Here is a 15,231-nt window from a genome sequence, read left to right on the forward strand (position 1 = left end):
CCCAGGTCAACTGGGAGAACTAAGGGGAAGAACTTGGGTCTCATCTCCTCTCCACCTAACTCCCGACCCCTTCCTTGGACGGATCAAAACCATCCATCTGAGAACTGATCAGCGACAGTCTTCCCTTGCTGCTCCCGGGAAAACTTTCATAACTGGACTCAATCCCGGTTTTTGTTTCTGCATCTTTGTCCATTTGTGACTGAGCCTCCGCAGCCCCTGGGTCATAACTTAATGGGTGTCGAAGTGTTAAGAACACTCAACCATCCCTCTTGACTCAGATCTCAGTTTCTAACCCCCAGGGCAAAGCTTTGAAGTTTTCTGCGGTGGGACTGCCCTTTTCCCTGTCCCTGGTGCTGACACAGTAGCAGCTCCCAAGAGCCCAGCTGCCTGGCAAGGTTAGCTGCCCCTCCCTCATCCCCTTTCCAGTTGGAAAGTGTTTGAAGCTACACTTTCCTGCACCACCGCAATCCTAGAGTGAGGGACTGGAGAAGCTAGGGGCTCAAAGGCAGACCCACGAGTTTAATGACTTACAAGAGTTGTAGAGATGGTAGGCATGGCCAGAGGCCAGGAGTTCGGGGAGCAGTTCTGGGGGAGGCCAATAAGATAGGGGATGGCCCCACAATCCATGGAGTTGGAGTGAGAGTGATCAGTTGCCCCTTTGCTCAAACAAGCAGATTCAATCTATATTTATCTTCTGACCCCACTAGCCAAACCCTGTATTGAGGTGAGGGACCTTCCCTTCTGTTCCTGCAGCTGGGAGTCCAATGAATAGATACACAGGCACCTTTTTCTCAATCTTCCTCTCCAAACCCACAGGCTCAGAGATGAGAAGGCCCCTTCTCAGACCCAGGACTCCTCTTCAGGAGAGATTGGGGCTTGCTCAAGCTGCTGAGGCCCCGGGCTTTCTGAAGGCTGAGGGCTACTACCCAACGGGGGGACGGCTGGCTCTTGCCTCTCCTTTCCCTCCTCCTCCCCTGCTGAGGCTCTGTCCACCGGGGCTGCTTCCCCTCCCTTGCTGCCTAGTCCTGCTCTCACCAGCCTACCCCTGGGAGGTGCCCTGGCTGGACCTAGGCCGCAGTAGGCCAAAGGCCTGGGAATTCGTGAAGGCTGCTTCTCAGGCCTGTGGTCTCTCCGGGGCCGGATCCTGGGCCTCAGCTTCAGCTTGTAGATGGATGGGACTCTCTGGGGCTTTCGGAGTGTTCTCTTGCTCTTACTGGGACATGCTTTGGCCTTGTCAGAATTGGGGTCTGAGGATGAAGGAGTGGGGGCCTCTGGATGAGCAGTCACAGGTGTTGAGCAGTCCTGCCCTCCTTCAGTTGGGACTTTCCTCGTCCCAGTGCCCGGGGCACTCAGGCTCGCCCCTGTCCTTGGCACACCCTCTCTGGCTCCCAGTTTCTCTTTGGGGCTTTCTGGGCCTGCAGTAACAGACAGCTTAGGTGAACCTGCAGAGGCTGCCTTCCAGGCTCCTGGGTCCACTTTAAGGAGGGGTGGGGGGCCCTGAGCCAGTTCTTGGATGACTTTGTCATAAGGACCCCCAGGCTCGGGACACCGCCCACCTAGGCTAGGGACATAGACTCCACTGCAAAGAATGACTCCAGACCCTGTGCCCTGGGGTCGGGCACCGCCCACCTCCAGTAGCTTCATGTTGTCTAGAAGCTCCTCCTCAAGGCTATGGTTTGAGGCAATGGCTTGCTCCTTGATGCCACCCAAGGGCAGGACAGTGCACCTCCCCACCCCCTCCTGTGGGCCTAGGGCCCAGGACTCTCCAGCCTCTGCTGTCACTTGGATGTCCGGCTTCTGGTCCCCTTGCCTCCCTTCCTCAGAGCAGTCCCCATGTCTGGACCCAGCCAAGTTCCCGGGGACAGCACTTAATGGGACAGGGCTCCTCCCCAATTCTGTTATGGGACGTCCACTTGCAGTACCTGGGAAGCTTCTTCCTGGAGGGGGAGGGCGGGCAGGGGGTGGCCAGACTGGGATCTTGGTGCGTTCTTTAACAAGGGATGGAGAGCAAGCAGATGCTGGCTCCTTGAGCTGGGAGGAAGCACCCTTGGCCTCACCCCTGGGTGGTGGCCTGAGGCCCACAGGCTTGGCAGGACCCGAAGAATGAGGCAGGGGAGATGGTCCCCTTGCTTGTGTCCTTCTGATGGTGGCTTCAGGGGCCCAGAGTCTCTGGGGGAGGGGGACCTTGGCATGAGTTCCCCAGCTGTCTGTCTCCTCATGAACCCAGGATGTAGGTGTCCTTCCCCTGAGGAGTTGAGGGGAGTCTCTGTCCTCCGTCTTCCCTGAGGAGGTGCGCCATGGGTCTCGCCCCGTGCGGGTGGGTAAGGATTGGCACTGGGGTGGGCTGTCCCCAGCTGGCAGCTGCCTCTGAGATGGGGTGAGTGACTTCTCCTGGCACCTGCAAGGGAGAATCATAAGGCCGGCAGGGTCATCTAGTCCAGTCCCCTGGCTCTGGGAAGAGATGGCCTTTCCCCAGCCAGAACACCAAAGGGGCCAAACTTCATGTTGAATGAAACAGATGCTCCCTCTCCCTCTGTGCCTGCCCAGCAGACTTCCTTAGGGCTGATAGTGTTTAAGTCTATTCTCCCTCATTCCCTGTGGAGCAGATAGAAAGAATCCTGGTCTGCACCCAGGGTTACTTCAGATGCCCAAATTGCAGGTTACCAGTCGTGTGTGTGTGTGTGTGTGTGTGTGTGTGTGTGTGTGTGTGTGTGTGCATGTATATGTATCTCTTACTTTCTGCTCTACTGTGAAACGGTGGAAGGATGCTGGGTAAGTCTGTTCCCTTTATGGGCCTCAGCCTCCTCTGTGAAATGGGATGGCTTATGAAGAAACTAGATGATCCCAAGGTAGTGGGTGTGTTTTTGGTTCTGAACACCTGAGGTCTTGTTGAGGAGGGGCACTCCTGGCAGACCTGCTCCCTTATCTTGGGTGTCCTCTGAGAAGGTGGACTCCAAAGGGGAAAGCAGCCCTGCCCTCCTCCTCTCCTGTACCTCAGGAATGGTGCTGTCTCTCTGGGGGCCCCACTGCGGGGCATACGGGAGAAGGAGGTGGGGGGCCTCAGCTTTCGGCCTGAAGAGGTATATGTCTTCCAGTCCACATGGGGCAGTGGACTCTGGGAGCGGCTGACGGTCATCATAGGCTGGGGCTGCAAGCGTCCATCCTGCACCCTCACTTCATGCTGCACCCGTGGGGCAGGGGGCTTCAGGAAACTGCCTGTCTTGTGTGCTACCAATATAGGCCCACAGAGAGAGGAGAAAAGGGTTAAATTCTTGGTGATTGGGCCCACTGTCCCCAGCTCCCCCAGCTGTCCCATGCCCCATATCCCATATTGCAGACAGTGCGACCTAGTGCGCCAGCACCAGTGCCAGCACCAGAATTTCCTTAAGGGGTATAAAGTGACAAAATCTGGTCAGAGGATTTATGTAAAGCTGTGTTTATATTACAAGTCCACATCTTTTACTTAGATTTCATGCTTATTTGGGGTGACTTGAGGTGCTGTTGTAGATTTTGGGAGGACTAAAGGTTCCTTCTTTAGTCATGCTTGGTGCCACCACAGTGGTCATCAGAGCCACACCTAAGCTCTGCCAAGATGTGCGGGACCCAGTGCTGATTCTCTGTATGTTTGGTGTCATCTTGTGGCTCTAACTGGCATTGCACCATGGCCACGCAGCCTTCTTCCCGGTACCGAGAGCGCATCACACTTGTACCTTTTACAAGCTCTTGCGTTCTCCAACCCCCTGATCAGTAGGTCAGTCCTACCCCCTGCCTCTGCTTCCAGCCTCCCGACCCAGAGCCACAGAGGGGGGGACTCACAGAGGGATGTACATCGGCAGGGGTCGTGTTTATCCAGATAATGGCCAAGCGTGTCCCAGCCTCCCCCAACACGTACCATCACATGGTTCCGGAGGATCTGCAGAGGACAAGCGTGAGGGTGAGGGCAGGGCCCCTTCCTGGCCAGCCTGAGGGTTTGCAGCACACACTCCTACACACACACACACACACACACACACACACACACACACACACACACAGAGTCCTTGTGTATAATTAATTGTAAGTGTGATTATTTTGCAGCCTGAGTCTCCATGACTGGCACCAGATAACAAACGTCAAGTGGTGGAGGGGCCAGGCTGATAAACCGAAAGTTGCCCCACAACTCGACAAGGGATCACACAAGCATTGTGAGGCCTGGCCCTAGAGCTCTTTCTTCCCTCACTCCACCTGCACGTGGTTATATAAAAAATGGGGTGCTGCCTATGCTCTGGAGTGTGTGTCAAAGAATCCATGGGAGTCCCAACCTCACTCCACTCTGAGGCCAGTCACATAGTCCTCTCCAGGCTTCCATTTCCTGAGCTGAAAAGTGGGGCCACATCCCTTGCCCTATGTACTTCACAGGGCTACTGACTCAGGGTCTGGCTGAGGACCCAGGGAACTGGCTCTGCCCTCAGATGTGACCGGTGCTGAAGGAAAGGGCTTGGCTATGCCCTTGAGCTGCTGGTCATACTTCCGGGCATGCACTTTGCCTGAGAAAGTGTGGCCAAGTGGAGGGTAGTGAGAGGCCCGTTTCAGACGTGTACTACTGGTCACTCTGCAGAGTGTACTAAGTCAGGCATGTGAGGGGTGGACTATGGGGTCTGTGTGGCTGGGTCATCAGGCCCCTTGCTCTGACCAAGCTTGTTGGAGGAGTGGTGGTAAAGGAAAATTGGGAGTACCCTTCATACGCTTCTGCACTGGGCAAATGGGGCTGGGCGGGGGCATGTTTCTGGCTGCCCTTCTGGGAGGAGGGGATAGGATTGACAACTTTGCCAGGAATCTTCTGGAATTCTCCAAGGGAGAGAAAGATAGCCTCATGGTGTGGTAAGTTGGGGGGAATGGTGACTGGTCCTTCCCCTCAGGCCTGGGCAGGATCTGCTGGAAGGAAACCCTGCTCTGCTGACACTGGGAAGCCCCCAACCCCATCCCAGGACTTACCCGGATGAAGATGAGGGTGTTGGAATCCCCCACGCGGTACTTCCCCTCAGACACTTTGATCATGGAGAACTGAATGGGGCATGTGCAGTGGCTCACAAGGCTCTGAACCTGTGGGCAAGGGGCAATGGGCTCAGCTCTCCCTCTGCACGGCCACCAAGCCCCGCCCTGCCTCCATGCTGGATCAAGGCCAATGGGAGGCCTGCCTGCCCCAGAGCCAGCCCAGAGGCATCTGCTGAGCTCAGGGCTGGGGGCTGAGAAGCAGGTGGAGAAAACTCACAACGCAGTGAGAAACCGAGCCCAGCCGTGGAGTGGCCACCTACAGTCCTGCGCCCTCGTAGGTCAGCTGACGGAACGTGGAGCCTAATGATGACGAGGTGGACCTTGGAGTCTGACAGGCTTTGCCTCCACAGCACCACTGGCCGTGGGCAAGTTAAGAAACCTCTCAGCTCAATTCCTGGATGGTAGGTGTGGCGTTAATCATTGTGAGCGCTAAGGCCATGAAGTGCCCCTCTACGCCAGACCCTTCAGAGCACTTCATATGTTCTGGCTCATTTAATACTCAGCAATGATAGAAGGTAGGTACTGTTACAGCCCCATGCCACACACAGGTAAGGTTCCCCAGGCACAGAGAGGTTAAGTAATGTGCCCAAAGTCACACAGCTGCGCAGCAGTGGAACTAAGGCTTGAGGGGACGTGTCAGACATAGTGCCAGAGTCTGTGTCCTCAAAAAGTGTGCCACAGGGGCTGGATGAGAACAGTGCAAAGTGCTGGACATATAATACAAACGTAATAAAATACACACGCTATATAATATAAATACCATGTAATAAGTGACTTAGCTACTACTATGTGATTAGGCTCAGAGTGGAACATGACTTACTCAAAGTCAGACAGTGAATTAGGGTCTGGTGGGGGCTCAAGTAGGGGTTACTCAGGGAGGGCAGGAGTGGGACGGGGAGGGGAAGGTGGGGACTGGAGGGCGTGCCCAGAGCCCCTCACCATCTGGTCCAGGTTGCGGAAGTGGCAGGGCTGGCGCGTGGGCGGCGCAGGGGGCAGGGGATCCGGCCGCGGCAGGGCGAGCTCCTGCCGCAGCTCCTCGTCGATCTCCTCCTCCAGCTGCACCAGGGTGGGCGCTGCAACGCCGAAGCGCCAGGCCCGGCGGCCCAGCTCCAGCAAGCACAGCACCACGTTCTTCACGTTCTTACGCAGCACCAAGTCCTCTGTCTCGAACATCAGCACCTCTATGAGGGGGTGGGAGGGATAAGCAGGCTGAGCCCGCTGCTGACCTCTGCAAGGGAGAGGAGGGAATGCCCTGGGGCCATCCCTGGACGCTGGTGGCAGGCCAGGGGAGTGTCTCAGGATCTTGGTGCCAACCAGGCCAGGCCCTGAGAGGATTCTGAGCAGAATTGCTCAGTCACTGAGCACAGAAAAGATGGCTCATTTAACAGGAGACTTTGGGAGTGGGAAGGTATGACACAGCCAAAGGCCTAGCTGTGGACTACCATGAGGGGTTACCCCACCTTACCATTCTCCCCAGGATGGGTCCAGGAGCAACAGGCAGTTTGTTCTGCTTCTCACCCACCCTTCTCCCCACCAAAATCTACCAGGCATCTCAAAAATTCAACCCCCGGTCCATGTACAGCCAGGCATGGCTAGGGACAGGCTGTCCAGATGACTGCCAGGGTTGGAGTCTGGATTCTCCCACCACCAAGTGACCTTGGCCTAGTCCCTGAGCCTCTGTCTCCTCTTCTGTAAAATGGGGATGTAGTCTATTTCAGTGTTGTGAGTATAGTTGTCAAGTTTGCTGACAAAATCTGGCCCATGGTAAGTGCTTGGTTAAACATTAGCTTTTATTATCCCTTCAGGCCTGTGCCTCTCCCCCTTGTCTTCAGCCCATAGCCAGGCCTGACCCTCTGCCTCTGCCCACTGCTTCTGTCCACTGCCTTTGGCCTGGAGGGTGGCAGGACATCCAGTTTCCTCTGGCTGGGTCCAAATCCAGGGAGATGAGGGATCCAGACAGGCTTCTCTCCTCAAACTCACAAGCCCTACCCGGACTGGCCTCCCCTCCCGATCTCTCCCACCCCCACGCATCTCAGCGTCTCCCAGTCATCCAAACACAGTGCCCTTCTGTGCTGTTGCTCCTGCTGCCCCTGCGTAGAATCCTTTTCCTCCAAAACTTCTATTTGTTCCCCAAGACTCAGCTCAAGTCTCCTTTCTCCAGGTGGCCCCCCACTTGCCACTTCATCATGTAGCTATCCCCCCACAAGTTCCTCAGCACATAACGCACCTTTCCTTTGAGCTTTTATCAGGTTGGGCTGTAAGTTACATACCTCCTCATCTGCCTCTCTTCCTAGACCCTGAACTTCTTGGGCACTGGTCTCAGTCCTCTGGGTCCTTGGTGCCCAGCCAGTGCTCAACACCAAGGAGATGGGTACTCAATGTATGTCCGTTGAATGAATTGAATCATTCAATCAACACATTTACTTATTGAAGATTTTCTATGAGGAGGAAATGAGGCATGAGAAGGGATGAGCTGGTCCAAGGCAAATCTGGGAGGAGGACCCCCCCTCCTGAACCCAATGCAGCCTAAGCCTCAGGGAAGAGATGGATGCCTGGCGAGTAAGAGTCTAGGGAGGGAGGGTCCAGGGGGTTACCTTGGATGCCCATCTCTTTGCGACACCACTGGATGAAGTTGGAGACATTGTCTCGGGCCTGGAAGGTGCCTGGCTGGGCAGCTCCATTGCAGGAAACCCCGGCCCGGGGCAGGGGAGTTCTTTGGGCCTGGGCAGGTGCCTCAGCCAGGAATGCCAGGGCGGCCTCGGTGATGGCATTGGCATGCTGGCACAGCACCAGGCCCGTGTCCAGCACCTGCAGGAAGTTGGCTGCATCAATGTCCAACCCATAGAGATCCCGAAGCCACTTGGCCAGGTCCTCCTTCATGGCTTCCAGGTACTGCTCACTGGACTTAAAGGGCCGGATGCTGTTGCCCGGGGGCCTCAGGGTCCTAGGCCTCCTCCTGTGTCCCCCAGGCTGGGACATGGCTTGACCCTCAGGAGGGGAGGAGGTGGGTGCCTCCTCTCCTGCTGCTTCAGTCTTCACTCCTGCCACCTGCTGGCTCCTGGCTGGGTCTTCCTGACTCTGGGATTCCCCTCCTACCCTCTGAGAGCCCAGGACTTCCTGTTCTGCTACTTGCCACAGGCTTCAGCTGCCACCACCAGGCTAGGCCCAGCTTCTGCCCCCCCACATTCTTCAGTCCCAGCCAGAACTTTCCCTACTTGGTGGCCCTGCAGCAACCTCACTCTCCTGCTGCCTGGTCAGCTCAGAGTTCACCACCTCCCAGGACAGACGGAGATGAGGACATTCCTTTTACCCCCAAGGGCTGCTGGTCCAGCTGGCTGCCCCCACCCCCTCCTGCCACCTGCAGAGCCTGGCTCTCAGCCTCTCCACTCTGCTTCCCCTCCTCTCCTTGGAGACAGCAGCTGCTACAAACACTCCTTGTTAACCCCGCCTGGCAGGCAAGCACTGCCCTGGAGAGCCTGCCTGGGAGTTGATGGAGCAGGGCGGAGAGGCTGGGGCTGGCTTTTCTCACTCAGCTGACTGGGGTTGGTGGGGGAGAAGAGCAGGGCCAGAGGGTTCGGAGCCCCTTGGTGTTAACACTTTCAGATGGGGAGGAGGGGAGGGAACAGACAAGCAACGGAGTCCAAATACCTGAGTTTAGCCCTGGACTCTTCCCTAAGTCCCTCTGGGGCCTTAATGTGCTACCTAGCCTCTCTGTGCCTTAGTTTCCTCAACTATAAAATGGGAATAATAATGTCTACACTTTGGGGTGTTGTGAGGAATAAAGGAAAGTATCAGCTCACACAGGAATAAAGGAAAGTGGGCTCCAGCTCCTGCTCATTCTCAGGGCAGCCCTCCCTGTCTCTGCACCATGGTCCCCACTTTCTCTGGAGCACCTGCTCCATCTCCCACTCTAACCACAGGATTCCTGTAGAGCAGGCTGTCAATCACAGCACCTCACCCATGGCCACAGCAATGTCTTCACTCAACAAATATTCCTTGAGTACCTACTAGGTGGTAGGCACTACTAAAGGCCTGGGGACATAGCTATAAATGAGGCCCTTGACCTCATGGAGGTTATTTACATGTTAGCAGATGATGGATGCCAGAAAACAAATCTGTAGTAACTCAGGTGGTGATAAATACCAGGGAGAAAAATAAAGGATAAAGGAGATTGGTGTGTGTGTAGAATTTTATATAAGGTCATCAAGAGAAGGTCTCCCTGATATGTGATATTTGAGCAGAGACCTAAGAGAAATGAGGAAGCAGGCCTTGCACATACCAGGGAAGGGGACCTGGGCAGAGGGAACAGCCAGTGCAAAAGCTCCAGGCAGGGCATGCTTGGTATTTCAGGAATAGCAAAGAGAGATGGGGTATGTGGCAGAGAAGAAATGTGCTCACAGATTACACAGGGCTTTTCTTTACCTTTTAGAAGGTAATTTTCTTTCAATGACCTTCTAAAGGCATCAAGACTATGATTATTGTGCCCATGTTATGCATGAGGAAACAAGAAAACTGAAGCTGGCAGAAGTCCTCATTTTCTCACCCTGTGGATCTCTTCAAAGCATTGTCTTTATGACATGGCAGTTGGCCTTCCTCAGAGTGAGAGAAGACAAAAGCCACAGTGTGTTTTATTTAGCTAGCTTTATCTATCCTTGAGAGCCACTCTTCGTCATTTCCACAATATCCCATCAGTTGCCCAGGTTAGCCTTTTTCCATGTGGGTCTGTGTGATGGTGGTGGTGGAACTACATAAAAGCATGAATACCAGGAGATAAGGATCCTTGGGCTCTCTCTCTCCTTGCAACTTCACCATGTCACCCAAGTGTCAAGTCTTGGGCCATTCTATGAGCTCCCACTATTCTTTCTCTTCAAATTAGACAGAATGAACTTCAGAGTTTTGCAATGAAGAGCTACAGTGGCTACAAGCTCTCAGTAAATGTAAGGAGAATGGGTTCGTTGGGAGAGAATTTTCTGGGGTCTTGCATTTCTCATGTTTTGCAAGCAGAGGCACTGACTTTTATGTTTATGTAGTGAACAACCTTGGAAGATAAGAGATCATGTCTCTTCCTGGAGCAAAGAGCAGGTTTGCTTATCACCTATTATAAAACATTTGGATGCCCTAAGCTCAGGGTTTCTCTTGTAATGCAAACCACTGCATGTGCTTCTATTCAACTGGCACCATCCCAGTGGCACCTACAGGACAGTGGGAAAGGGGAGCTGACACAAATATGTTAATGGTGCTGTGCCATAAGTAATAAAGTCCTTTGTCCCTGACACAGAAGTCTCATTGTTTTTTTTGCAGCACTCATGAAACTACAGCCGGTTAACTTGCTCTCTTGCAAGAAAGTTAAAACTTCAGACCCTTCACAGTTCTTGACAGGGTTGCCTTCATATGACTAGGAGATTCCTGGAGACAGCTTCATTCTTCTTGTTCTACATTCCTCCAACTTACCTCTACCAAACTGGGAGGTGCCTGAAGGAGAAGATTCCATTCCCCTCCACCCTCAGATTTGCATGGAGACTACCTTATTTTTCCCTATTAGACTGAAGCTCTCCAGAGCTGGGTTTGCATCCTTTGACGTTCTGCACACTCCTGTCTCTGACAGCACACTCCACTGTAAGACCAGGAAGAGTTTTCTCAAGGTTCCATGATTTTACTCTCTCCTCCAGCCCCATTTCTCTCCAACTGACTCCCCCGAGCCTGCCTCTCATACACACACACACACACACACATACACCATTGAGTAGTCACACCTGATTCTTGCCTGAGCCCTGCTTCCTGCTTCCTTCTGGACTTGACACCACTTTTTCTGTCCCTTGGAGCTAAGGCAATGAGCTGGAAGTAGGTGGGGTGGGGAGCAGGGATGAGGAATGATAGAGACAGGACAGAAAGGGAAGGAGAGAAAACTGATATAAAAAGACACAATGCTTTGAGTGCTTTCTGTGGGTCAGGTAAAGTCTTGTACTATACTATTATCCCTGATAAATACAGATGAAGAGACTGAAGGTCAGAGATAATGTGCTGAAAATCAGGTAGCTTTTATATTTATGTGGTAGAGACTGGATTTGAACCCAGTCTGCTGAGCACCAAAGCCATCCTCTATTCCCCTTTAATGCCTTCCCAAGAGGGAAGATAGGGGAAACCTGGGTTCTGAGTGCTTTTGGAGGCTCTAGAAAAGGCAGTTTTGTTCCATGGTGGAGCCTTATGGGCAGGTGAGGTTCTAACCCCCACCCCCCTTGTGATGCAACAGAGGGCCCTAAAGACCAGACCAAGTTCTACAGTTTCTGGGAACTCCCTCTCATCTCAACCCCTGGCCAGGGAAACAGGACAGCACAGCCTTGGGAAAAATGGATAAGCTTGGTGAGTGGATCTGGAGGCAGGGTGGGGCTGGAGAACAGGGCTTCTTGCCTCCTGTGTGGAACAACCAGCCCATTGCCATGACAACCCCAGAGTAGAAGTCCAGCCTTTTCTCAATTACCCATCCAAGCTCTCTCTTCTTTCTTTCCTGAACTTCTTGATGTCTGCCCCTTCATCTTCAAGTGCTGCTGTTCAGACCTTTGTCTTCTTGGCCTGGAAGGACTGTAATGGCTCCAAAGTGGGTCTTCTCCTGTCCTATCAGAGTGAACATCCTCTGAGCATGTCCCTCCATCAGAACATTTAGTGGCTCCCCACTGCTGAAGGATAAAGTCCAAATTCTACAGCCTGGCACCCAAAGTCCCAACCTTCCTTTCCAGCCTTGCTGCCTATTCCCCCTCCTCCCCAAATGTTCCCAGCACCCCTTTCTGGCTGTGTACTAGTTCTGGCCTTTCACAACCAGAAGGCTCCTTAATGTGTTTTCCTAAATGAAAGAGCAGGATGATAGATAGTGACTGCAAGGGTGTGGGGGTGTGGGGGGATTTGATGGTATGGGTGATGTTGAGACCACAGTGTTGCTCATGTGAATCCTTCATAAGATTGTATATCCATGATACCTTAATTTATAAAAAAATGGAAGAGCAGGAGACCCTGGTTCTCTACCTTTAGCAATACCAAGAACTGGCAGAATCTTTGAAATAACTTTTCTCGAAAGATTTCAAAAAGTCTTGGATGAAATTCAGAGGCCCCTCTGTAACCTGAAAGCATTGTGAAGATGAAGGGGCACGGTGTCTGAAGAGTTCAGCATGGTGATTGTATGCAGTTGGTGCTCAATACATGTAGGCTAGATCATTAATTTTATTATTCCCCTTTGCCCCCAGCCTCTGTAAACAGGATGGGTAAGGATCTGTAGAAATTTTTTTTGCTTTTCCGGGGCAAACTTCAGGAGTTGTGTTTTCCCTGCCCTCCTCCCCCTTCTTTTGGTTACAAGTCCAGCTCCTCAGATCCAGCAGACAGCAGAGCACATGTGGTGCTGTGTGAGTGTTTGCTGAATGAGTGGTAGACACCTCCCGGTCAAGGCCAAGTTACTTTCCTTAGCCCAGGAACTTCCTGCCTGCCAGGACTACTGCTTGGAACTGTGGAGTTTGTGTCCTGAACAAAGGCATTCGCAGGAGAGGACAGTGGTGGCTTAACTCTAGCTGGCAATTGGGGTCAAGCTTGGAAGGAGGAAGAGACACCTTTTCCTAATTGGTCTGCCCATTGGGGGACAGGGGGACTGAGCGGGGCATTTTCTATTTAGTCTGCCCATAAGGGGCACTTTCTCTGATTGTTTTGCCCACCTGCCTGCCCACCAGGCCACAGGTGATGCTGGGTTTCTGTAAGGCAAGGACGGTATTGAAGAAGGAAATCGCTTGCAGAAAACAAAGTATAAACAGCTACCTACTAAAGTTCCAATCAGCGCCCTTAATAGTTATTGACAGCCTACACAGAGATCAGTACCCACCCTTGGGTCACTTAGCAGGAAGGTGGCGTGTGCTATCATATCCTCCAGGTGTGCAAAGCTGTTTGCTACTTCCTGTTGATTGCTTCTCTCGCGAGAAGCCCTGGGCTGGGCGCTTTACTCAGATGTGGTCTGATACCTGCCTCACTATAACCCTTGAGATAGGCACTACTTCTTCCCATTTTACAGGTGGGGAGACTGAACTTGGCAGAAGCGACAGGACTTGCCCCTAATCCTCACCTAGGAAGTACAGAAACCTGGGAAATCGGGGACAGCCAGGCAGGCCCTCCCGCGCGCAGAAATTTTGTACACTCTGTAACCACTCTTGGACTCCTGCTGGCCCGGTATAATTCGTACGCACCGTCCTTCCAGCACCTGCCTTTTGGGGAGTCGGGTTGTAGGCACACTCAGGGTACCCGGGCTCTTCACTGCGGACAGTGGGCCTGCACTAATCCCCTCCGGCCTCTCCACCCCCGCAGGCGTGAAGACCCCCTTGTGGAAGAAGGAACTGGAGGAGCCCGGGGCCGGGGAGGTGGAGGCAGAGGAGGTGGAGGAAGGGACGGAGGAGGAAGACGAGAGGCCGCAGGAGGAGAGCACCGCAGGGCGCGAGTCGGAGCGGGAGTCGGAGCGCGATTCGGAGCGCGATTCGGAGGGCGAGTCGGAGCGCGAGGCGGCGCGCGGCGCGCGGGGCTCGGTGTCTCACGGCCCGCTGCGCCAAGAGTCCAGCACCCAGCAGGTGGCGCTGCTACGGCGCGCGGACAGCGGCTTCTGGGCTTGGCTCAGTCCCCTCGTGCTGCTCGGCGGCCTGGCGGCTCTCGCCGACAGGTGAGGGCGCGTCCCCAGGTCCCGGCAGGATGCGCGGGTGCTGCCGCTCCAGGCTGGAGGAGACCCCGGGGTGCACTGATCGCCCTGGTCCCCGCCCACAGGAAGCGGAGCCTCCCGGAGGAGACTTGCGTGTTGGAGACGCGGCGCCGGCCGCAGCGCGGCAGGGGCTGTGCGCGCTGCGAGATCCTTTTCTGCAAGAAATGCAAGAACCTGCACAGCCACCGGGCCTACGTGGCGCACTGCATTCTGGAGCACCCAGATTTGGGTGAGAAGGGGACTTCGGGTAGAGCAGGGCCTGCCCGGGACCCCTGAGTGTCCCCACTTCCAGCGTTTGGGCCCTCCATCCTCGCTTGATCCTGACCTCCCCTAAAACTCCTCTCCCCTGACGCGGAGAGCTCTCCAGCACATCTCACAGAACTGCCCCTTCCCAGAGTCGCCCTTCCGTAGTTCTCCCCTCCAAGCAGGCAAGAGTGCCCACGGTGGATGAGGCGTTCCCACCTGTAATCCATAGCCCAGCCAATGCAGAACCCAACATCGCCTGGAGCTACATTCCTCCAGAGTGCCTCCCGAGGGCTCACGTCAGAGCAGCGCCCAGTGCCTGCTGCCCACCTGACTTGTGACCCCTGACACAGCCTCACATTCATCCCTTGGGTCTTTCAGATACTTCTGGCCAGGTGGGCAGAAACAACGCCTAGAGAAAAGAACCCCAGGGGACGCTTCCTGAGAAAACCGCCCCTTCCCCTCAAATCATTCAATAAAGCCTCTGATCCAAGTGTCAGTGCCTTGAAGTTGGGGTTGCTCCGCAGAAGGGGGGAAGATCGACCCTCTCACACCTTCCCCTTCTCCAGAGTTCAAGCCAGAGGGAAAAGGGCAGGCCGAGAGGCTCCTTGTTCCACTTCCCCCAGGTTAGGACGGAGCAAAGCACTTGCATCCAGGGGTAGTGAATGGCCATTCTCCTCACTGCTCAGAGAACATGAAGGCCCAGGGCCAGGAATGCCCCGGGGGAGCCCAGCACTGACCCTTGCCATACCACTCTCCCCTCCGCCTCAAAGCTGGGTGGAGCTGAGGTCAGTGTGTGCACTAATGAGGCACTGGCAGGGGTGGAGTGGGGAGGTCAAGAGAACCAGATGCTAAAATGCTGAGACTGGCCAGAGGCAGGAGCTGGGGAAACTGAGGAGCTGGTTCCTTCTCCAGGAATCCCAGCTATTCTTGGCCAGCCAGCAGAAGCTTCTGGAATGCTGTGTGTGTGGCCTGGAGAATGGGGCCATTGTGAGCACCAGGACACCCCCAGCCTGCAGAGCCCCCAGTGCCTGCAGCAGTACAGATCTCCAGACAGGCCCTGTCCTCTCCCTGCTACACATGGTTCTGATTAGCCAGAGGGGTGACGGTGGGCAAGGACATTTTGCTTTTTGAGGACAGGCAGCCCTACCCCCACCCCCATCACAACTATACACACACACACAGCTTGCTGGTTTTGGCTTCGATGGAAGAACATTGTTTCAGCCTCACCATTTTCC

The 15,231-nt window shown here is 54.4% G+C and overlaps 2 protein-coding genes across 2 annotated transcripts; one reads left to right on the forward strand and one right to left on the reverse strand.

Annotated features, from left to right (window-relative positions):
* Positions 1-31: 31 nt before the first annotated feature.
* GAS2L2 (growth arrest specific 2 like 2) lies at positions 32-10,256 on the reverse strand. The gene is made up of 6 exons (XM_017676890.3): positions 7,629-10,256; positions 5,974-6,215; positions 4,975-5,082; positions 3,817-3,913; positions 2,994-3,228; positions 32-2,398 (listed from the first exon to the last, which is right to left on the reverse strand). Exons 1-6 carry the CDS (start codon positions 8,011-8,013, stop codon positions 841-843), a joined length of 2,625 nt encoding a protein of 874 aa, XP_017532379.3. The 5' UTR covers positions 8,014-10,256; the 3' UTR covers positions 32-840.
* A 1,020-nt stretch (positions 10,257-11,276) lies between these two features.
* On the forward strand, positions 11,277-14,506 carry C4H17orf50 (chromosome 4 C17orf50 homolog). The gene is made up of 4 exons (XM_017676892.3): positions 11,277-11,394; positions 13,369-13,714; positions 13,816-13,979; positions 14,375-14,506. Exons 1-4 carry the CDS (start codon positions 11,382-11,384, stop codon positions 14,407-14,409), a joined length of 558 nt encoding a protein of 185 aa, XP_017532381.3. The 5' UTR covers positions 11,277-11,381; the 3' UTR covers positions 14,410-14,506.
* The last annotated feature ends 725 nt before the right edge of the window (positions 14,507-15,231 follow it).

The sequence above is a fragment of the Manis javanica genome, chromosome 4 (assembly GCF_040802235.1).
Source record: "Manis javanica isolate MJ-LG chromosome 4, MJ_LKY, whole genome shotgun sequence".
NCBI lineage: Eukaryota > Metazoa > Chordata > Mammalia > Pholidota > Manidae > Manis > Manis javanica.

Bases quoted from the DNA above. Each gene is read 5' to 3' on its own strand.
- C4H17orf50 (XM_017676892.3), top strand. The intron at 13,715-13,815 runs GTGAGGGCGCGT...CCCCGCCCACAG, and splicing joins CTGGCGGCTCTCGCCGACAG to GAAGCGGAGCCTCCCGGAGG. The intron at 13,980-14,374 runs GTGAGAAGGGGA...TGGGTCTTTCAG, and splicing joins TCTGGAGCACCCAGATTTGG to ATACTTCTGGCCAGGTGGGC.
- GAS2L2 (XM_017676890.3), bottom strand. From the start codon at position 8,013: ATGTCCCAGCCTGGGGGACACAGGAGGAGGCCTAGGACCCTGAGGCCC. The intron at 3,914-4,974 runs GTAAGTCCTGGG...TGTCCTCTGCAG, and splicing joins ACACCCTCATCTTCATCCGG to ATCCTCCGGAACCATGTGAT. The intron at 2,399-2,993 runs GTACAGGAGAGG...TCTCCCTTGCAG, and splicing joins GAGACAGCACCATTCCTGAG to GTGCCAGGAGAAGTCACTCA.